General features: G+C 38.4%; 1 protein-coding gene across 6 annotated transcripts in view; it reads left to right on the plus strand.

Annotated features, from left to right (window-relative positions):
* Positions 1-24106, plus strand: part of Nckx30c (solute carrier family 24 member Nckx30C) — a 72532-nt gene that overhangs the window by 42657 nt on the left and 5769 nt on the right. For all 6 annotated transcript variants that reach the window (XM_077419759.1, XM_077419756.1, XM_077419758.1 and 3 more), the window contains 2 exons: positions 13981-14252; positions 20801-20936. In XM_077419759.1, coding sequence (XP_077275885.1) covers positions 13981-14252; positions 20801-20936 — 408 coding nt within the window. The remainder of the gene's footprint in view (positions 1-13980; positions 14253-20800; positions 20937-24106) is intronic.

A 24106-nucleotide genomic window follows, 5' to 3' on the forward strand; every position in this document is an offset into this window, starting at 1 on the left:
GCAGAGTTTAGCTCGTGTCAGCGTTCAATCGAACCTCGATTTATTTTCTGTACGCTAAAACCCGAAAACCCCCACCGAATAGGCTCGTGTTTGCCGACTGAAAAATGTGTTTGCACACTTGTCAGTCTTATCACACGCACGAGCACGCACTCTCATATCATTTGTCTTGCAAATAAATATTCTCATATACATCTATCCTGTTCACGTCGCCATCTATGCCTGAATATTTTATAACGTGCATATGTTTGTCACCACATAAACTCTTATAAATACGTGATTCTTACAAATTCGTGCGAATACACGAGAATGCAAAGCGTTTGTTATCGTACGCGCAATATTTCAATTCAGCCATTTATAATCGAAAGAACTACAATCGGATAAATTCCGCTGAAACGGTTATAACAACGAAAACTTACCTCGAGCTGATTGTAACGTGAATTTTGATTAATTGCCACGCTGAGCTTTTCAATTAATATCCGAAGAGCATAAATTACAACAATTGAACTATGTACAGTTAATCAATAAGGATTCTATCTGACATGTCCGAAATGAAGCCTGGGGCTTTACTTGTTTTCAATTATCGCCAGATATACGACCGGGCCGTCTCGAATTTCCGCCCCGAACGACTATCTTCCACACAAATGACATCTTCGCACCTGCGTTCCCGGATCGTTAAATTGACGATTGTTCCGCTCATAAAAAATTAATTAATTTTATTTATTAAAAATATTAATTTATTCATCTGGATAATCTGTAAATCAAACTTTCAATTTCTGATGAACTTTCATTTTCATCATCGGGGAGCTCGGTATTGTCGGTATCGTCATCGGATTCTTCTTCGATTTCCTTTGATTAAGTACGTTCATGATCTGAAAATAATTCAAAGTTGAATTTATTATTAAAATTACACGATTTTAATAAGCTGCGATAAAAACAAAAACTTACGAATTAAACTAATTAACTCGTTTTATTTGCAAAAAAATAATTATTATCTTAAAATCATATTTCTAAAGTCATGATTAAAGATTTATTAACAGTATTTAAACCAAAATTCTTTATATTTTTATAAACTAAAATATTATAATATTATAAATGAATAATTAGTTATTATAATGATAAGTATCTTTATTAATTTCACATTATTTGTTGCATCATTATTATAACTTTATTACTAGTTTATTTATTCAAAATTAATTTTGCATTTTTATTTAAAATAAAATTAATTTATGAAATATACCTTCATTTTCTTCCTCATTCGATTCAAGTAATATATATCGCTCACGAACGGGGGCAGTTTGCACTCCTTCGAACCAAGTAAACTCATACTTTTCGTCAACTTCTTTCCAGCCATTCTCAATCGGAGACAAATTTGTCACATGCTGCAAATAAGCGTTTCTCCAAATGGTTGCGATGCATGACGCTCTCAAAAGTTGTTGCTTTAATTCGAATTGACATGGAGGTATAGATGACGCATCAAATACAACTTTTGAGAGCGTCACACATCGCAACCATTTCGCAAGGATTTTTCACCAGAATAATTTTAAAGCAGTAAATAAGTTATGTTTAATGTGAAAGCAGTAAAAAGGTTATGTTTAAACAAATAAAATAAATAAAAAACTAGTGCTGAGATATAAAAGATTGGCAACAATGCCTACAGAACACACTCGAACTCTACACTGATGCTGTGTCGAGATGTGCTTATTTTTTGATATCTCAAATATTTTTTAATATCTCAAATATTTTTTGAGATATATCGAGAAAAGTAAAAGCCGCTCTACATATGAGTCGTGGTTTCACCTCTTAAAACCATTTTTGGGCAGCAACAAAAAATTTCTAAATTCATCTTTTTGCCCCTCCTACATGTGTGGGAAGTTTCATTAAAATCAGAATTTTCGATTTCGCAAGGTTTCCTTGTTAGTTCGGTTTTCCTCAGGTGGAATCTTGAATCTTGGCACATCAATCTTGCACGATAAACAGATAATGAATGAAACAAGACCGCTCCGCGAACAGAGTGCGTGAAGAATTGCGCGCGAGAGACGAGAGGAAAATCTCCGCAGAATGCCGCTTAAAGCCGACGTGCGATATATCATTTAACTCCGTTTTATATAATTCCGGTAATTGCTATTAATTCTGAAGCGCAAACGGTTAATTATCGCGTAAACATCACTACGCGTAATGCACCGCGCATTTTCCAAATATCTTCGAGCGAAGGTAAACATGGAAATTCTTTGGAAAATATGGCCTCTTGCCGCTGACGACAAACGAGTCTCTTTGTTACGTCCGCGTATACGCGGACCATTAATACGGATCGGCTCAAAAATAGGGACAGCTCACATTTATCGGCGCTTCAGTAGACAAAACGCGGGCGATGACAGGCTGCACGGTTTGTCGTGCGAAAGAGGGCCGTTCTAATTGATGGTCACCCCTTTCTTCGCAGCGGCGCGTGACCTGACCCATTTGTGCAGCCGTCTACGGTCTACGGCTTACACAGCGCACGTACACGTACAGTACGAAATCAATCCTACGAGGTTGCCGGGTTAGCTCGTGGATTAAGATCTCTATCAGCCGTGTGCCGCGCGCGAGAGAGCTCTCTGTACTTAATTTAGCAGTTAACAAACGCCCGCGCCGTCGCGCGAATTCGTTTCGATAGGGGCGGATGTGCGGTCGTTTTCCAAGGATAAGCATGCGATTATCCGATTACATGGATCCGATAATCCTGTGAACGCCGCAAACGGTCCTAGGGAGGAAAAGAGATTTCCAATGACACGTTTCGGAGAGGTTTGCTCTCCCGCGATTTCAGTGAGAGTGCTACTCGAAGGCAACAAAAGCGATACTACTGCGATTGCAAGAAACAATTATCGAGAATTATCGCTAAAGAGATTGTATGTCAATGAGAATAATGTAACGCAACAGTTCGTTGCGATTGTAATACGACTGCGGAATTTCGCATCGCGATTTATCCGACACGGAAATGTGAATATTACAAAAATATCGGGACGGATGGACGATGGGTAATCGATCTATTGTGTAGAAGACACAATTACACTCCAGGCAATTACGTTGATAAATCACCCTTGATATTTTTTCCGCTTTTTTTCCCGCGATAATTGAATTTCATGTCTATTACGTCACATTTTTCGTTATCATCACATTTTATTCGTCAGATAAAATGCTATATCATCGCTATTTTTCAAGAGTTAATTTTTCAATGCGCCAGCTTTAAATCTTACAAAAATTACGGAAGAATAAAGTTACGACAATTTTTTACGTCAATGTTATCTTTAAAAAAGCGAGTAGTAATCTTTGAGAGACCGTAGCGTATTAAAGTATATATGTTTACCATAAATTTCAACTTTTTTTTCCGCGAATCATCAAGTATTTTTCGCTTTAACTCGTAATGCTCGCACTAGTTCGCACTAGTACGTACTATTCACCATGAGATAGAAAAAAAAATACGAGACCGAGACGAGTTGACGTGAAAACGTTTGGATTATATCGCGCAAAGCGATGGCTGCGGCCGTTCGGCTCGGCAGCATGTGAATTCTCAGCATCGATCTCCCGCGAGCCTGCCGAGAGCTGGCCGAAAACGAAATGGAAGTCCGTATATTTGTTCGCCTCTCTCTCTATGATAGCATTGACCCTCTCGCTGATATTTTACGGAAGAAATTCTCTGCGCGCGCGGAAATATGCGATCTTAACGGGCGTAATTTATAGGACTAAAAAAGTTACGACAGCTTTTCCATATTTTTACAAAGCTTAATGGCTATATAGATGCTATAGTTTATTTAAAGTTTAGAGAATCTTAGTTGATTTTCCTTATATATATATTCCTTCTTTTTATTTCCTATAAAATCTGGCGAAGTGAATTACCTCACCAGCACCAATTTGGTTTGTTTTTTTTATTTTTTTTATTTTTTCATCGGCTTTTATACTGTCGTTTGACGCCTCCTTCACCGCGGCTGGAATACCTCATCCACGATGTTACGGTTGACTCGTATCACTCGAAAATACGGTACGTAATATCCCAAATGATGCCTGTTCGATTTCCCGTTCGAGTGTGACACACTTGAACGTGTACGTGTCTCCGTGTCACTTCAATTCACACGCGGCCATCTAATCCCGTGATATATAGGCTAACTCACCCAAACTTTAGAGTTATATACCGATAGAAATTGTAGAGCTATCGATATGTCCAGATAGATAGATGTGGACAGTGCAGCGCTTTATTGTATAAAACTGTAACTGGTGATCCACTTCGACTGATGCGTAAAACGTTCTATGATTGACAACTTCTTCATAAAGGTGCCCGCACAATGAAAAATATAAGGAATAAAGAACAGATAAAACTGGACGCAATGAAAAACATAGGCAACAGAAACAGGGAATGACACAGAGGCGATAGATTTTTAATTTATCGGAAGCTGTGTATCAATGCTATACCAGCTTTATTCATGATTCCTTAGTCCTAATCGCTAATATCTGTTCCTTGTTCCTTATATTTTTCATTCCTCGGGGGCCCTAAAGCAGCGAGAAAGAGAAGAATATCGTCGTTCCTCGTTAAGTACATTCGAAAATACAATATAGAGAGATGAAGTTATATTCCGACAATGCGCCTCCATCCTCTAAAAATTGTTCAACGTCCGACAAAATACGGGAAAGGTTATTTTAGACACTCGGTCGTCACATCCACGAGTCCGCGCGGAAATAACGCGCGATAGAATCCCGCGCGCTCCATATCATATATAGCGCTCTCTTTTCTTTCCGCCTACGTATCCGTCGCGAGGCGTTCGCGACGGAAGCACGTCATTAATCTGGAAAGCGTGGGAAATACGTTCAATACGCGACGATTTCAAAAGCGCACGTACTCACGCCGACCCGTCGGCGAGGAAACAGTGATGTCCTGCTTCTCCGCGGCGCGCATAATATATTCGCGTATACGTAATCCTCGATTCCGCATTTGCATCTTTCGCGGGGATCCAGACTCTTTCCGCGAACGCACAGCAGAAAAAAACGAAGGAAAAGAGAGAGGAACGAGAAGGGAAGCGGGATATATATGCGTTTCGCCAGCGGATGGCGCGGACGACGGCGACGACGCCGACGGCGGCGTCGCTCGGTGGCTTCGGAATAAATTTGCGGGTCGCGTTTTGAGTATATCCTGAGCGGCCGCGGCGCGGTGAGATGGCGAGTGTGTATCGGGACCCTGACCTAGAAACCAACGCGTATCGATCGTAACTAGCGAATCCACACTTGGGGGGCTCGCCTTCCTTTTCCCTTCCTTTAACTCCGACGTTTTAACGTCATCCAGACACCACTCGAGATAATGCCGACGACAACGGACCAAGGACTCGCTCTCTGTTTCTCTACAGGCGCTCTCGGATCCGCCGTTCGTGCCATCCCCAAAGCTGGTGTTTCTCTCTTTTCTTTTAAAATCTTGCCGGGAATAAAAATCTACATTGTCTCATTATTTACAAGTACGACTGTGGCGATCGCAAGTTTCCAATCAAATTATGTAAGAGTTTTAATTAAATTAAACGAGGCAAGCGCAAGTCGCACGCTCCTCAAATATATGTGAAAGCACTGTATACAATTAAAAATAAAGCTGTAGATTAATATATTACTACAAATCGCTCGCGACGCGTTTTACAATTTTTCGGTATCATCTTTTTTATCATTAGCTCGTGTCGCAATGCAGTATTGCATCGTTGAAATGTTATATATATATATATATATATAACATTTCAACAATATATATATATATATATATATATAGGCTGATTATTAGCATATTACGTACCCTTCTAAAAAAGTCGCTCGCCGCGATTGATGATGAGGATAAACGAAGGGATGGTCAAAGTATAACCAACTTCTTTTCCTGGGCACCGGAATCTCTATTAACAAAGAACTAATATAAAAGCTTAAGTAGGTCCCGCCAGAGATTATAAACCCTGAATTAATAGAGATAAAATATTTATATTCTTACGATAAAAGAGAAAGTAACCGTGCAGTGCTCGATTTATATCAGGTGCCCCAGCATTAGAGAATTATATAATAAATATTACTAGTAATACATTCTTATAGAATTCATAAAATCGAGAACGTGCAAACGGGAGAAGGATTTTTGCACTACAAAAAAGAATTATGTTAAATTTATGCTATGTTTACATTCTGCTTTGCATCGCTACATCAACGATCGCAAGAAGAAAACCGTTCGCGTTTACCTGATAGATTTCCAAGTACATAACGTCCCTAGAAATGAAAAAGTTGTATGGAACTTAGTTTATATAGCGCTTGACAATTACATTAGTAGGTCACAGATGTATCAACCTGTTTGTTAAACTTTATTACTTTGTTTTATTACGATTGGTATATTATTATCCGCTTTATTCTGCGCCGTATAGTCGTCGAATTATTTATCATCGGATTACACATACATATACAAGAGTGATAGCTCGCGCAAGCATTATACGCACAATCTTCTACGCAATCGTTCGAATCGCATTACCGACTCATCCCTCATCAGTGCGAATATAGAATAATTAATTTTATGTATATAATATAATATTATATAATGGTTCTCTAATAATTAATATTTAAATGTCGGGATTGTCTTTTTACAAAGCTGAATTATTAATAATACTTTTTTTTATTGAAAAGAATAATTTGCCGGGAAATTCGCATAAAAGCTTAATTGAATGAGCAAATTCATCTCTTTAATCCATATGACATTAACGTGACTATTTTATATATGCTCTGATAAAAAATTCATATCATTGGATGATATAAAATTTGCGGCTGAAAAATATCAATAACATATAGATATTCTTACACTTCGGCTCGACGTTTTGCGAAACAATGGGCACACTTTTGCGGCCGAGTGTCAGCAGGATCTCTGCGGTGGTTTCTGTGTATCCCTGCGGTTTATTCTAGCCGAAGGCGGCGCGGCACGCGAGTGCGAGCAATCAATCACGTCGGGTTTTGCATTAGAATTACCTAGCACCCACGCCTTAATCGCTTACACGCGAGGCAGTATTCGATACCGGCCGGCAACGAAAGGCCCCGGTTTAACAAAATCGATCGACCTTAGTCGAAGTGTTTGGCAAAAGAAGCGCGGTATTGATTTTGCTGAGAGTTCTCGGGGTACACCCTAAATGACGAAAGTTAGGCAAGGCTGTAACAGGATGTAAAGGGCAAGGGTCTCTTGGCGCAATCTTCAAGTACGCGGAGGATCGTGATAGTTGATAAAATGTTTCTTCCTTAGCCACACCTGGGTGCGCACATAAGGCCTGTTCGTTTTCTCTGCACTTCTGAACTAGAGCAATAAGTTGGAGTGAAACAAATATATTTTTTTTTATTTTAACTTATTGCACTAGTTCAGAAGTGCAGCGAAAACGAACAGACCTATAATAATAATCGTGTTCTATATATCGACTTTCATACACATGTAAAACTCACGCTTTTACATCGTACTATTTTCGATAATTTTTCGATTTTAATTTTTGAGAGGCTGTGAAACTAGAAAATCTTCTCGGTTATGTGGAAGGTACCCGTCTTCAGCCTACAAAATGGCAAGAGTAAATGGATAGGGCAAGTACTCGAAGTCTCGGATTTAAATTTCTGTGTAATTCGCTAAACTGGGCCGGATGACAGCGAAACTCGTTGATATTATCTCCAGTAGTACTACCGTGACCATTTTAACTTAAAAGGAGATTACCCCGAGACGAGTTATTGAAATTTGACGAGAAAGAGTTATTGAAACCTACGTCGTTTCCATAAGGAAGACACCGTTTCTGATCAACTCGGCCAGGGTGCTTTCAGGAATTTAATAGTCTTTGATTTAGGTGACTCTCTATCTATGCAGCTTGAACTTATAATGACAATCTCCGCGTTATCGAACTTTCTCCGAAGGCGAGATATATTATTAAGATAAATGACAGGATTATATAAGACATGTGGGGAATCTTATTCGGTTACTTTCTTTATTAACCGTATAATATATGCAAATGATATTGATAATATAAATTCCTTAAATCAATTTTTTAATATAAGTTATTTGTGCATAAATAACTAAAAATTTATTTATTCTGTAATAAAATTTGAAATAAAATATAGAAAAAAGACTTTTAAAACAATTTGCAGTTTGCAGTTTAAATCAATAAAATGCATTAACAGTCGATTAATTAGCTTCACTCTAATCACTCAATTCGACTAAGAGATCATTGTTTATATCTAACCCCAATCGAACGCAACGTATGGCTAAAATCCTCTTAAAGCCCTTTTTCTATTCGCTCGAATGACGCGTTGCGCTCGATTCGACGACTGGACAAATACGAAAGCACCTGTTAACATAGTAGCTGTTATTCCACCACGGGGAACAGGACACCCTCTTGTTAGTTTTCCACGCGCATAGTCTTTAACTAACATGCACGAATTCCTCGCAGTCGGACAACTATAGAAAACATTTCCGACGAACGCGTCGCAACTTTCGCGCATTATTCGATGTCACTTTACCCATTCCCGACAGCTGATGCTTTTAATTGTTTATAAAGCGGGAGCCAGGCAGGCCGAGTAAACGCGGGTTGATTGAGTTTTGTGGGTTAACAGGCAGTGCCCTGTCGAGCCCGTTCCTATATCACGAACCTATACGAACCTTATACCGACTCCGATTCCCGACGTTACACACTCCCGACCGAAGCTTTCCACCATCTCGAAACTGATAATCGACTGTGAGTTTAACAGATTGAGACACGATAGCTAACCGACCTTTTCCTCGCCGTTCTCTCCTCGCCATTTCTTTCTGACCCATCCTTCCCTCCACCCACTCCCTTTTTCTGGCTACCCATCTTGCTCCGGGCAGCGTCGGGGTCGATACTACTATCGCATTCTACTTTCTAGCCCCCGGGCTCTTCGCCTTTCTTTTCTCACCTCGTTCCCACCTTCGGGGGATGAAGGCCACTTACTCGAGCTTTTTCTCTTTGACCTACTGCTGGCATCGCGCACGCCGATCCGTGATCCCTTAACACGAAGCACGATAAGCGGTGAGTTAGGTGGGCTCTTTTAAGCTCGACTTACGCCACGGACAGAGCAATGATCATAGTTTTGTCAGTCCGCTAGATCGTATCGCAATTGATTTCGAATCAGGCTCAAGTCTTTGATCTTTCAACGATTTGTTTAGCAAAAATATAATCGCGATAACGACGTTACTCATATGCGAAGTGACCTTTCCCTGTCGCGCCCGTATCTTTTTGTAAACCCGCTCAGAATGTTAAACTGCAAATAAATAGTTGAAAAACAATATTATTTTTTCAAACAAAGCCTTACATCTGAAACAGCTTTGTGCAAATATGGATGTACCGCAGATATTTTTTATCGCTTTCGCGCCGTTATTCTCTCTTTCTAAATGTTACGAAGCACCGACCGTATGGATGGACCCGTGTTATGCATCGCGGGGAGATCCAATTTCTGGAATTAAAAAAAAGAGCTATAGATGTATGCGCGGATAGCGTGTGTTGCATATAGATATAGAGAGCCGAATCAAATAACAAACTACGTTACCCCACTGAGAACGACTCTATTTTATTTTCATATAATACCGAATTTCAGCTTCTCCGCGCTTTTTTTTACCCGTCTACTTCTCGTTTTGACTTTCAACCACTTCTAGCGAGCAGCGGCAAAAGTTCGCACGAGCTCTGTGGTAACCGATATATTTGGAACACCTCACAACTGGTTCGCGAAAACAGATTGTTAGCTATAGTTACTTGACGATATACTTTCTGACGAGTGCATTTTGATGACGACTTGCAAAGTTTGCTTATAAAATATATTCCGGCTATCACAAATGATACAAAAAGCTTTAAAGTAACTTACCTATTGTGACTTGTCTTGATTGTTTTTATAGCGTAAAGGAATGTAAAAAAAAAAATAATAAAAAATCTATGAGAGAACTGTGTCAAAAAACGAATAATTGATAATTATTCCTTCTTTTTTCTTCTCAATCTGTATTTCTCTATTTTTAGAATCTTTTTTTTCTTACAATGCAATGCAACACAAAATGGATATCCCGTCAGTTGAGTGAATGGAGCAAGTAGTCACATATGATTATACAGATTTATCTTCCTTTATTGCATATACGTAAGACTCATTAATAATTAATCGTCGAACCAATTGAATATGGCCGATCATCCGTAAGTGATTGATTCGTCACATTGCGAAATCATTTCGTTCTCCAAAATCATTCAAATCTATTCCCTCTTAAGGACGTATGGGTGACATTTCAAAGCATTACCAAAAATCTAAAAATTTCATAGATTGTTATATTATTACGTCTAAGTATCTGTGTAAAATTTCAGCACAATTCTCTTACTGGTTTAAAAGTTATTGTAATTAAGGATGTATTGGAGGTATTTCAAATATATTCAGAAAGTGCTGTAAATTATTTCTAAATTAAATTAAAAATACTCTGCAAAATTTTGAAGTTATTTAAGAGTTATTTAAGTTTAAAGTTGATAAAATTAACATTATTCCTTATAGAGAATCGACATTTTTGCTGTAAATATAAATAAAATATAAATAAACCATTAAGATATTTCTTAAACCTTTTTTTATGTGCAAAACATACATCATTGATATTGTATTTTAAGTTTCAAAATTTTTTTCTACCAAAAATTTTTTTAATTGTTTAAACAATACTAATTATTTAAATAACAAAAAATCATACTCAAACTGTTAACGGTAATCCCTTCTAACATATAAAAAATTTTGAGTTGTTTGACATACATGCAAAGTTTTCTTTTATTGAAAGTTTGACTTTTAGCAAGGACTGTACGACACATACATCCTTAATCACACGTGCGATAATTCTACTTCTCGTTTATTAACGAAGGTTACCAACGAACGTGAAGAAGAAAAGTCTTACGATCACGGAAAGGTTTTAGCACTCAGAGAAATAGATATAATGTCGATTGATCGACTACTTGTTGAAATAACGATGATCCCTTTTAGCGGCAAGACCATTCGAGTTCTCGAATTCTCTCCCCAAAGCTATCTATAGAGCTTATGTACATCCTAAATTATGCATGATCTGTACACATGGCGCACTGTGAATTGTACATAGCGGAAACGAACGTGCCTCATACATACACAAATGTCCTGTTCCTATATTATATGTATTTATATATTTCATGTCCGCTAGCTTGGAGCATGCTAAATTTTGCGGCAATAATTATCTGCATTGGATTAAACGCAAATTAATTTTGGGCAAGGTTCAATAAAGTCGAAAAATATAAAAAAAATTTAAGAGCTTGTTCCCGAAATAAATTACTCTCTTCTATAAAAGTGAATGGGTGCTCCCTGTAAACGGAAGCTCGTATTCATCTTATTCTTTTCAATTTTAATATTTGCTTTTGATATACTTTTTATATATATATGTTATAGTCAAAGCCCGAAACGCGGGCATTCCTAGGATTGACTAGTCAATCCTGGGGAACGACCAAGCGTCTTGGTCAAAGCCCGAAATAAGTTTTGCGTTTCGGCTTTTGAATAGTCAATCCTAGGTGTGGCTTAATTTGGACTGTGTGACTGTTAACAAATAAAATCAAGATTTTTTTTTTACTAAATTAAGTTCTTATTGTTAACATAATGTAGCTTTTTATTTAGTCGGGGGTCATTGTTTGTTAAAAAGTTATTAACAAAAAAAAGTTTAGAAAATATAGCAGCTAAATTGAGTATTAGAAGGCATAAATGACTAATATATATGTCAAAATAGTTCACGCATACACTTTTTTTTGTTTAGTTTTTGTTTAGTTTTGTTTAGTTTTTAGTTTAGTGACGCGCTTTAAACACTTAAATACTTTTAAAGCGCGTCATCTAACCTATGTAGATTAGTGACGCGCTTTAAACAGTTAAATACTTTTAAAGCGCGTCATCTAACCTATGTAAATTAATGACGCGCTTTAAACAGTTAAATACTACATACATAGATTAGATAACGCGCTTTAACAGTATTTAACTGTTTAAAGCGCGTCACTAATCTACGTAGGTTAGTGACGCGCTTTAAAAGTATTTAACTGTTTAAAGCGCTTTAAACTAATATTTTACCAAAGCTACATTTTTTAACTTAAGGAGAAAAATATGTACAAGAGTAAAAAAGTAAATAAAAAGCTACATTATGTTAACAATAAGAACTTAATTTAGTAAAAAAAATCTTGATTTTATTTGTTAACAGTCACACAGTCCGATTTAAGCCACACCTAGGATTGACTAGTCAAAGTCCGAAGTGATTTTCTTAGTTTCTAACTTTGACCAGCCGTATTAGTTATTCCTAGGATTGACTAGTCAAAAGCCGAAACGCAAAACTTATTTCGAGCTTTGACCAAGACGCTTGGTCGTTCCTCAGGATTGACTAGTCAATCCTAGGAATACCCGCGTTTCGGGCTTTGACTATAACATATATATATCTCTCATCGCGCCGCGCGAACGCTTTCTATGCTCCGCTGCATGTTGCACATCACTTCAGAAGTGAAATTGGAGACCAAACGCAGCAAAAATTATAGTACACAGTACACATTACATATATTATTATTAGTCATATGGTATTTTTATGAAAGAACAACATTATGCAACATTAATATTTAAATACTTATTAATTCTAGAATTTTTATTTTAGGAAGAAAACGATTTTTAAATAGAAATAAATTTTCGCAATTTTGAAACAAAAGTACATTTAAGTTTTAGTACCAAACAAAATAAACTCTCCTCTTTTGCATGGTGATTTTGTGTTCTTGATAACTTTGTAAACAATATTTATTAGTTACATTATACATATATGCATGAGATTATTTGGTTTTAAATTAATTATATAACATTTTGATCATTGCAATAAAACGCATACACTGGTTGCAAAGTTTTCGTAAAATGTTATTGAATAAAAAAGTTAAATCTTGTTCTTTTTTCGAATTTGCACGATGAAGAATTGACATTTGCATTTGCATTGTAAGCCAACAACATAACTGAATAGCGTTTACAAAAACTTAAGAAGGATGCTCACACAAGCTGCTCATAGACTTTAGATTGAGAATCACTTCTAAGTGAATTAACGAATCATGTTTGTTCTCTTAAGGTTGGAGATTGTAGAAGTAAGTCCGTAGAGAGTACAATATATCTCGACGAAAGCGACAGTATTTTGTATACATTTTGTAGAATTAAAGGGTAGAACTGCATGCGACGAATTTTTATGTATTTTGCGATTATCTCGAAGTTGCATTTTCAATCTTTCGCCGATTTACCAACGTTGCGGAAATCGACGGAGCGAATAAAGAAAGAAATTTGATACGCGGCTCACGCAGATCGACGTTTTGTAAATGTCTCACGCTCGCTCGGCCTGGCGTAAAATAAGAACAAAAGACATCGGAGCGCGGGAACGACATTTCCCTATTTTCTGATCGCAATCGGAAACTCGGCGAAGCGCGGAATTTGCGAGCATTGAGAAATTTGCTCGAACGCAACGAACCCGCTCCGATATAATTGCACACTGGCAACGGCATTAATGCACACAGCAGAGAAGCCAACTCAATTTCTGACAAAACAGCTCAAACACGCTATAAACGTTGTAATTAGCGCTGTTAAACATGATCTTCGCATGGTCTGCGCGGTGTATCTACACTTTTTGCCAATTATAGTCAATAGTCGCTCTAATAAACACCAAAACAGAAACTACTCCTATTGCAGATGTAATCTGCAACTGCCAAATTTCTTGATTATTTTTGCGGTTTTTGAAATACATCATCTCCTGTTGCCTAATATTCGCCTTGTTAAAAGAATTAGAAGTTGAGATTAATGTTCGAAATCGCTTACAAAAACAAATTGCGTCGCGGACGAAACGCCGTGCAATTTCGTTGTAAATTCAACTACGAAATGATCGCACAGTTAAGAGCTGAATGCATCGTGCCTCCGCCCTCATTAACCTGCATCTCTGGTGCTGTTCAGGCAAGGTGGACGAGAAAGCGACGCAGCTGCATGCGATAGCGTCGCTGAAGGTGCTGCTGGATGCCACCAAGCCGCATAACGGCGCCGCGACCTCGACCGCCGCCCATTACTCCGGCGCGCCTTCGAAGGAGACGACTCTGCAGCTGCAGCAGGGCTCGCAGGGCACCACAACCACCACCACGACTACGACTACCACCGCCGGCACCACCGCCGGCATTCAGGAACTTCCGAACGGCGGTATCGCCGCCGGTCTCGACGCTGGGCTCGATTCGGTAAATATCGCGAAATTCATCGATTCTGGCACGCGTCGCGCACATTAGGATTATTAAATTGCTGCGCCGCGTACATTTTCGTATAACGATTTTTTTGTTTTTCTCGTATCCGCATCTTCCGAGATCAGAACGCGGCACTTGTATGGATTTTGCGGACGTAACGAGAAGAAACAAGAGTTACAAACGCTAACACGTTTGTGTCGTTTAATAAAATCGATTGGTGTGTCTGCGAGTTATAAATGATCCTTCTACCCCTTTACTTCTGCGAGTGAAGGAAAGAACCCCGTATGTGAGTGAGGAAGGATCTACGATCCGATTCGTTACACGGTAGTGTACCTACCTCGATCCAGGAGATTGGAATAGTTTCGCGTATTTCCCGTACGCTGCACACAGTCGTAAAACAAAGAGGCCGCGAACACACGTTGATTGGAATTTGTCGTTCCACTTTTCTTGACAAAACGTTTGATTCGATGGCGAGGGCGGCGACGGCGGCGACAGCGGCGTTATCTGTCGTCGCGTTTCTCGTGACTCGTTCGAAATATACTTACTATTTTATTTTCCGATGATTGCGCAAGAATATTCCAAGAGAAAAATAATTTTCAACCCGATAAATTAGTACGATAGGCTAATTTTAGGATTAAGTATAACTTCGCGACTCGGCTGTCGCGTACCTCGGAGCACGCGTTGCAAAAGGGCACGTTAGTTCGATATCGTAACGTTCTACTTTCCATTGTGAAATGTTTGCTTCTATCACGACTTGGATATCCTGAATTAGAATAGGCAGTTTAATTCCCACAATACTGCGAATCACGCGAAGTAATCCTTTTTAACTTGCACGTCGAACGCCGTTATGGATGTAACATTCTACCCTATGTATTTTGGATTCCTCCTTTATTTTAGATTACAACCTTACTATAAAAGTTTCAACAAAGAAAAAGCACGACTAAATCTAAATTAATCGATCAAAGCATTTCAAATAGTGACAAAAGGTTTTTGTAAGTTCTGAACTAATGCCGCAGTGCCTACACGTTTCTTACGAATTAACGTCACTGTTGAAACCAAATTTAAAACAATCGATATCGCTTCCTATTTAGCTCCCTGAATATCATGTTCGTAAACGGTCCGCAGAGTAATAGGGGTGAGTCCCCAAGAGTAATCAAAGTTATAGCTTCACGCCCGGAGCGCCTTATATACGCGCACGAGTATAAATCGGCACGGTGTGTTCATCCATTTAGGTCTTATCGGGACAACTGCAATTTTCACCCAGCGAACTTGGCAATCATAAATCAGAGCGTCGCTCGATATTTGTCGGCTTTGAACTTTAAAAGTTTATCCAAGGTTATTTTGTCTGCGTCGAAATCAGATACGCGGGAATGAAATACATGAAGGCGGGGGTCCGTCACGCTGCGGTGCATCTTTCGCGCCAGAGAAATTCGAGCAATCCCAGCGTAGTTGCACGCACGATATGGTTGTCAGACGAAGAAAAACGGTCAATAAGTTTTTACCTATCGTTTGACACGTTATTCGCGCGGTGGAAAATTTTTTGTCACCTTTCCCCCGGGAAAGGAACGACTGGCGAGCAATCGATACAATAAGAAGGGTAAAAACGCAACGTGCGATATTGCTTGTCTGAACTTCCCCGTTGCTCGTCAGATGATATCGCGTAGAATTCTACCCCATCCCAGACGCGGACAGAGATAAATATTCAATAATTCTTCGCGACGCGACGGCACGTAGCGATAGGAACGCATGTATATTCGAAGGCCCCTCATTTCCCGTCGCCCTGGCCTCCCGACTTCGACAAACCGTTTTATCGCCCGCCCATCTTGCCTTCGGTGTCTCTCGCAAGTCCTTCGAAAGATCCTGAAGTGGCATCGCGAATTACGGACAATGGGGAGGCAAATAGGAATCCCATTTGCAAGTCCGCTTAACGCTTACCCGAGCCGCTTACGGTAAACATAAATATTAGATCGACTTTTAATTGCGGTACGAAAGAAATTTTCGCCAAAGCGCCGGATAATCGCAATAAAATATACGTGTAGCTGATTTTTGCTCCAACTAAAAAAGCATTATCTCGGGGCGGCGCGCGACGGTAAAGCAAATCAGTAGTCGCCCCGCAACAAATTACCATGCCGTGCACGACCCTCGGTTTAAATCGATAGTTTGCGTCGTGTCATTTTCTTGCGTCAAACATTAGAGTTTTTATCGCCACATTAACATTTATCACGCCTACCGCGCGAGATACTACTCGCTTAAAAAATGCATTCCATGTAAGCGTGGCACGTCCTCTGTATCGAATCTTATCCGGCATCGCCCCCCTTTTACGATTCCGCGACTAAGATCAACTCGGGCAAATCTGATTGAATCAGCCACGATATTCTGTGAGCTTCGTATAAAAATCGCAATTTCCAGTTACGCCATTCTATTTTAACAGTCTCTGTAACGTTACGTGATATAAAAAAAGAGGTATGAGTTATGTAACCTGTATAAAAAATACTTTTTTTTTACATTATTACAAGAAAATTTTTTTCACTAAAAAAACGATACAACTTCAATATTTTTTCATGTTAACGATAACCAATTGGCATCTCTTAATTAAAAGCTCAATCAGCATGTTGTTGAATATGGTGATCGAACATGCAGCGTTTGCGAAAAAAAGTTGCACTTTTACATGAAATTTGCTTTAAAATTGAACAGGAAATATAAAACGTGATGCTTTTGATTAGCATAATGTGAATAAAAAAGATATATACTACTAATTTGCACCGACAGATATTCACTTAACGTTTAAAATTTTAAAAGAATCATATAAAAGAGACTGCGCTTTTACCGGGAACGCTTTTGCAACAATCGCCATGATACAAAAGAGCTCTTGTTTGATCGTTCTTGCGCCAATCGTCCTTATACAACTACTGACGCAGAGAGAAATGTCAGGGAATGCCGAAACAAGTTCCCCGAGCAACGCATAATCGCCGTTGCAATTCGGGAGAGCTGCTCTGCGAAAATATAAATCGAAACTTGACTATACGGAGTTCTCTCTCTCTCTCTCTCTCTTTTTTAGCAGAAGCAGACGTGTAAAACATCGCTCCGTAAAAGTGTTAATTTTTGAGTGGTTTAGAAGTGAGGGAGAGTGTTAAAAAGTTGTGTAACGAATATCTGCATAGACCGTGGGTAGCCATGGCCATGAGTGTTATTCTAGCCGGAATATGTTGATATACATAGACACGAGAACTGCATTTCGTACAGAGGTCATCGAAGCCTCGTACGACAGGTAGACATCGGCAGCGAACACAAAACGCTGACGTGTGAATGTGACGTGTTAAAGTGACGAGTCAATTAACTGTCTCTGCCAATATTAGCAGAATGAACAAGGAATACGCCAAGTATCGATGCTCGGCATGTAAGAAGGCGATAAAAACGGAGGTGATATCATGCAAGTCCTGTGCTAAGCTTTTCTGGTGTCGTGTCCTGGCCCATTCGAGAAGTTAATTGTTAGTGATGGTGATAAAGTAGCTGATATAAATAAAGCAGTGGCAGCAGCAGGACGAGCAACGGCACCTGCAAAAATGAGTCCGGCGCCAAGCAGCGGGAATAAAGTAGCAGCCGCGAGTGCAACAGAGGATATTGATAGAAAAATAGATTGGCTTGTAAAAACAGTGAAAGAATTAAAAGATGAGGCAGCATGTAAAAAAGAGATCAAGTCAATGATAAAAGAAATAGTCTGGGAGGAGATGGGAGGCATTAAACAGAAAATAGAAGAATTGAGAAAAATGTTGACGCAAGGGGCATATGGACCGTCAAGTGGAGCGACAAGAAAATATAGCGAAGTGATTAAAGAAAGGAAGGAAGAAAATATCTTGATTATAAAACCAAAAGTACAACAAGAGAGTGAAATTATGAAGAAAACAATTAAAGATAAAATTGATATAACCAAAATGGACATATGAATTACTAAATTAAGAAAAGGAGGTAAAGGGACAGTGATCTTAGGATGTGAGACGGAAGAAGAGAAGGAAAAGCTAAAGGCGACGGTACAAGCGGCAATGGGTGAGGAGGTCAAGTCTCGGAGCCACAGAAGAGGAAACCTAAGATCAAAATAATTAATGTTGGTGGATAGGAAATGAAAATGGAGGATGATGAATTGTTAGATATAATCAAGAAGCAGAATAGAATTGGCGAGGAATGCTATATGCACTTAGTGAAGAAAATTTTAAGAAGAAAAAATAAGGATATTGACCAAGAATCCGTAATAATCGAAGTGGATAAAAGCACTCATAATTCACTAATAAACAGAGGAAAAATAAATTTAGGATGGCGAAAGTGTCCTATATTTAATTATATTAGTGTTAGAAGATGTTTTAAATGCTGGGGCTATTACCATATTGCCAAGAATTGCACGAGACAGGAAACATGCTATAAATGTGCAGGAAATCATAAGGCGAATGAATGTACGACGGCGAAGAAGAGGTGTGTAAACTGTACCTATAAGAATCAGACGTACAACTTGAAGATAAATGTTGAACACGAGGCGCTGGATTCGGAATGTCCGACATTTAAGAAAGTATTGGAGGAAGAGAAAAAAAGAGCCGGCTGGGAAGATGCAAAATAGCAACTACAGGGAGAAGCGGAATTACTCTGGTATACAAATGCGCAAAGCTTCTTGGCGCATAAGGATGAAATTCAACATCAGATTATGAAGAGGGTGAATCCTGCGATTCTAGCGTTATCGGAGACTAGATTGACTGTAGAAATTGAGGATAGTGAGGTCAATGTACCGGGGTATAGTATAGTTAGATGTGATGCTGAAAATAGAAACACAGGAGGAGTACTGTTATATATATATATATATATATATGTTAGAGATTTTATTAAATTTAAAATAGTTGATAAGAAAAAGATAGTGTCAAATTGTTGGTGCGTGGTGATAGAAATAAGAGAGAATTTATATAAAGGTATGATAGCAGTAGTGTATCATTCGCCGAGTGCGTCAAATGGCGATTTTGTGAGATTTCTGGAAGATACGGTCGAAGATTTAATAATAAAGTATGTCTGTATAGTGATAAGGGACTTTAATATAGTCGAGCGATGATAGAATTAATTTTTTCGAATAAGGAAATAAAGGGACAAGTGAATGAGTAACTTATAATAACGAACTATGCATGGCTAAAGGTGGAATTTAAAATATGAATAAAAAAAGAGAAATAAATATAAAGAATTTAACATCGATAATTTTGTAATATTAGAAGACAGAGTAGAACATTTATGTGATAGGATAGAAATAGTAGGAAATGTGAGTATGCGAAAGAAACAAGTGAAAATAACGGACTATGCATGGCGTAAAGTAGGTTTTAATATGAATAAAAAAAGAGAGATAAATATAAAGAAGTTAATTGTACCTCATGTAGAGGATTTAATTTAAGGAAAAATGCAGGTTAAGAGAATTTATTGTACCTCATGTAGAAGACTTAATTTTAGGAAAAACCGAGTTATGTAAATAGCCGAGAAGGCTAATAAAGCTCAATCAATCAATCAATCAATCTCTCTCTCTCTCTTTCTCTCTCTCTCTCTCGAGAATATTAGCCAGCGCGCTGCTGGCTGGTATCGTGGCGCGTGGACGGAGCGGTGAGTAGTCTCAGGCGGCTTTGTCCTAAATGACCGAAGAGAGGGCCTTTTCATTTTGAATGCATCGGAGAATCTGGGTCAATACTGCTGCATCCCACACCCCGTCCGCTGATGCGCATTTGCAGCCTCACTTGCGCTTCCCACGAATAATCGGAGTAAAGTCACCAACCCTACGATTTTCCACAAAAATTTGCGAAATTTGTGGGAACAATGTGGGAACGCCCCGCCCCGGAAAAACTCACACGATATACTTCGGTCCGGGGGGCAAGTAGCTTCGTTAAGTTCAACAAAACAGAGTGACAAGATTCCAGATTAATGGCCCCCGAAGAAAGTTTCGCGCGCTGTAAAAGCACCTTCCGAGTCTTATCTTAATTCGCTTCTCGACATTTGTAATATAATTTGTTATTTACAGTGACATAATTTATTCCCTCGTTATACGGATTATTTAGTTGTAAACATTATAGGATAAATCTCGCGCATTAACTCGGGCGACTTCTCCTCTTCAGCAAACATGGCCTTTTAATGTCGTTCCCTGCTAATGTAACAAACATTCAAAACGAGGATTAGTCCGGCGTACGGGGAACTACGTTCATTTCGTTCTTGAAGTGTGAGTGCGCTGCAATTTATGATATATACTTCACAAATATGCTCTGTGGCATTGCGTTGTGTTTGCTCGAGACGGAACAACAAGGAGATACTTTATTGCCTTTGTAACTAACTCGTGGTTAGATCTTTGAATTTCGTAACATTTTTCAATAATGCATATAAACCTTTTATTCAGTCTCTTCAAAACAACAATGAATGTTGCATTTTAAACGCAATTAGGTATATAATTAAATAAATTCGATCTTCAAATTAGACTGTAACTAAATGACGAAAAATATGATTCCAGAAGAATCTCATTTTTGTTAAATATTTGTTCACAGGGCGAAGAGGATGAACCTCCAGAGGCCTTGAACATGGGCTGGCCAAGCAGCCCGAGAAAAAGGCTAACTTACATTTTGGTCGCGCCAATCTTATTTCCTCTTTGGTTGACGTTACCGGATACGAGAACACCTAGAGGTAATTAATGATCATCTTTCTATACCCATATAGGTTCGAGCAACCTCTAATAAATCATTTTTCACTCAAGTGAATATTTTCTGATTTCTAACGCTATCTTTCCTCCACATCAGAGTTTTAAGAGTTTTTATACGATATAAATGTAAAAGATTTAAAAAATTACATTTACTTTATTAATTACGATTTCCAATTTTGCGAAATTAACACCCGCGCACATGCAAACACACTTACATTGAAATTAAATATATATAGGTACCTATATAAAGATTAATATAATAGCTTTACGAGATAGAATCAAGCAAAACTAAATTTTCTCAGCCATTTGATGGATGGGGAAACGGTCGAATATTTGCACCAACACTAATACTTCATCCGATGGCCTTCTTTCTCAGTGTTTTCACTGTTGACTGTTCGGATAGTAATATTAGATTTCTCCACACTGACGGATAATCGGTCTTGAATAGAGGCAAATGAAAACTGGAGCAAAGACAAAAGCAAGAACCTTTTATCAAGCGCAAGAGCGATCAAGCAGTTTTCATTTACATATCTTGCATCTATTGCGAGACCTAAACTCCGTCGTTCTCCTTGAAAAGTCAATTGGGATATTTATGAAACGAATATATAAGTCCTCAAGGACGGGGACTTTAATTTATCAAAAGTATTTTTAATCGATAAGTACGTGCTATGAACTTACATCGATGTCTCCCGCTCCGCTTTCCGTCTTTATTCCGCTTGTGTGCTCGCTATCTCTATTCCTTGATAATGAGATGGTGATATTAAGACGTAGGTAATATATCATAGATAATTTCCACTTCAATTTCATAACTCGTTAATAGTAAAGGAGAATATATATATATATATATATATATATATATATATATTTTTTCACGTATATCCTCGCCACTTCGCGCGTTCGACTGCAATAAATTGCGAATTGCGGAATAGATGTCCGATCTGCGTATTACTTAAGGAATGAAAATCGGCGGGATCCAAGAGTCTCACGCGATACCATCCAATATCACATTTTATACTTGATTATATGTTAATTGCATACCTAACCGCTTCGCTTTGCCGATCGAAGCGTGAATGACGATTTATCCGATTTTCGCTGAAAATATTATCTGAATAGACGGAAGAGCGTGCGGAAAAGCGTTTCGAATGCGCCATTAATTACGACCGGGGGAAAAAAAACTTCCGGCCGACATTTTTTTTAACCCGCCGAAAACGTCAGGATCAGATTAAATCCTATCAATCAGCGCGCGAACGTCCCGATATCGACCCCCGTGGTAATATTAACTCGACTCCGGGAATTCGGGATTCCGAGCCATCGATTTCGTCGTGGTGGAACCTTGCCTCAAATACAAGAGACTAATTAAACGGCACTTACAGTTAACTCGCCGAGAACGAGTTTTACGCAGCATCTTACATCTTCTTATCATTGTCCGACGTGTAACGGCATTTTGTCGAAGATTAGCGATAGAAAAAAAATAAAACTCTTTTTTTTTTCTTCTTGAAACCTCGCGATGAGAACGTCGATAACGGGTTAGATAGCGGGAAAGATATGTTACGGTGGTCGCAATTCGGTCGTTTAACGGGAGAAGCGAGAACGAGCGGGTCTATATCGTTTTCGGTACATGCCGCATATCGATTTAATAATAAATGTTAAAATCAACCCAAGCGCGGCGGCACACGCTGCCGGCTGCCGCTGTTATTCACTATTATTCACCGTCATTTATCACGCGTCTTCTGCATTATCTCGGCCTATTAGTGCGTTTCTATTCGCAATATTGCACAATACGAAAGATGATATTGACACGCTAATTTCGCATTGGGGAAACGACTGATTGTCGCGCGTGCACAAACGCATAGATAGCCGTACGTACGTGCGCGGCGCTGACTCTATTGTCAGCTAAAATTCCGATATGTCCTTTGAATTTCAGCAGTCTCGACCTTTGATTACGGATCTATTAATATGAATGTTATCGCAATCAATTAAGAGACGCACCATGAGACGCACACATAAGCGAATCAAAGATCGTTGGACTACTTGTTTATCGATAGATAAAGAAATAGAAACATTTGTAATAAATCAAAACATCCAAAATTCCTTTTTTTCATAAACATTGATAAATTCTCCTAATTCGTAACCCTAGTAAATAATTGTCGCTCAGATTTAACGAGAAATGCAACTACTTTCATACCAAATTAAGATTTATTCTCATAGTGTAATCTCTTTTCTCGAATAATTAAAACTGTCCGGGCTCTAAACTTCATCTTTCATCTCACTTAAATTAAGCAAATTAGTTATCGCATAGCTCTTTCATTGCGTACCTCCATTCATCCAGATTACAAAATTAATATGAGAAACAATTTAATAGGGAAAATTTTGTATCTTCTCATTTTTTGCCCGTGGAGACTACCATAATCGTAATTAGAAGTCAATTTTGAGAACGCCTACCAAAAAAGTTGTTACATTTAGAACGAAGAATCGTCTATATATGATATATATTCTGCGAAAATCATTTAGAGCGAAACCCTTCCGTCGCTCTTAAACTAAACCCTCGAGATTTGGTCATTATAGGATTAGATTATGGGACGGATTAGATACGTCGAACTTCATTATCGTCATTGCAGCATTAAAGCACGTAAATGCGGCATCAAAGTTTGCAAACTGGCGGTTCTTATTGGCTGAGAACGACTTTGCTTACCATTATATCCGTCAAGAAAAAATGCGATCTATAATACTAAAAAATCCTTCACTTAATAACTACTTCATAAAAGCTCTACACTCTCTCTCTCTCTCTCTCTCTCTCTCTCTCTCTCTCTCTCTCTCTCTCTCTTCAAACAATTCACTATTAACTGCAAAGTTACGCCATCACTAAATTATTAGAATAATTAACTTAATTGGATTAATCTTTAATTTCACATCTATAATCTTGATATTTCCATTTAAATTCCACTTCATATACCGACATACGTTTGATTCTCAACAATCTTTTTATCAATATGTGTATTTCATACTTTTAACTATACTCTTTCGCATCTAAAACGAACTAATTTTTCAAATTCATATTGCATACTCTAGTTAGCCAGTGACTCATTGTGATATCAGAATAGTAATCGACCAAACACACTTAGCATACTTAAACTACTTCCGTTAATGGGAACTG

Source organism: Temnothorax americanus, unplaced genomic scaffold (assembly GCF_048541705.1).
Source record: "Temnothorax americanus isolate GAGA-0224 unplaced genomic scaffold, ASM4854170v1 Scaffold58, whole genome shotgun sequence".
Lineage (NCBI taxonomy): Eukaryota > Metazoa > Arthropoda > Insecta > Hymenoptera > Formicidae > Temnothorax > Temnothorax americanus.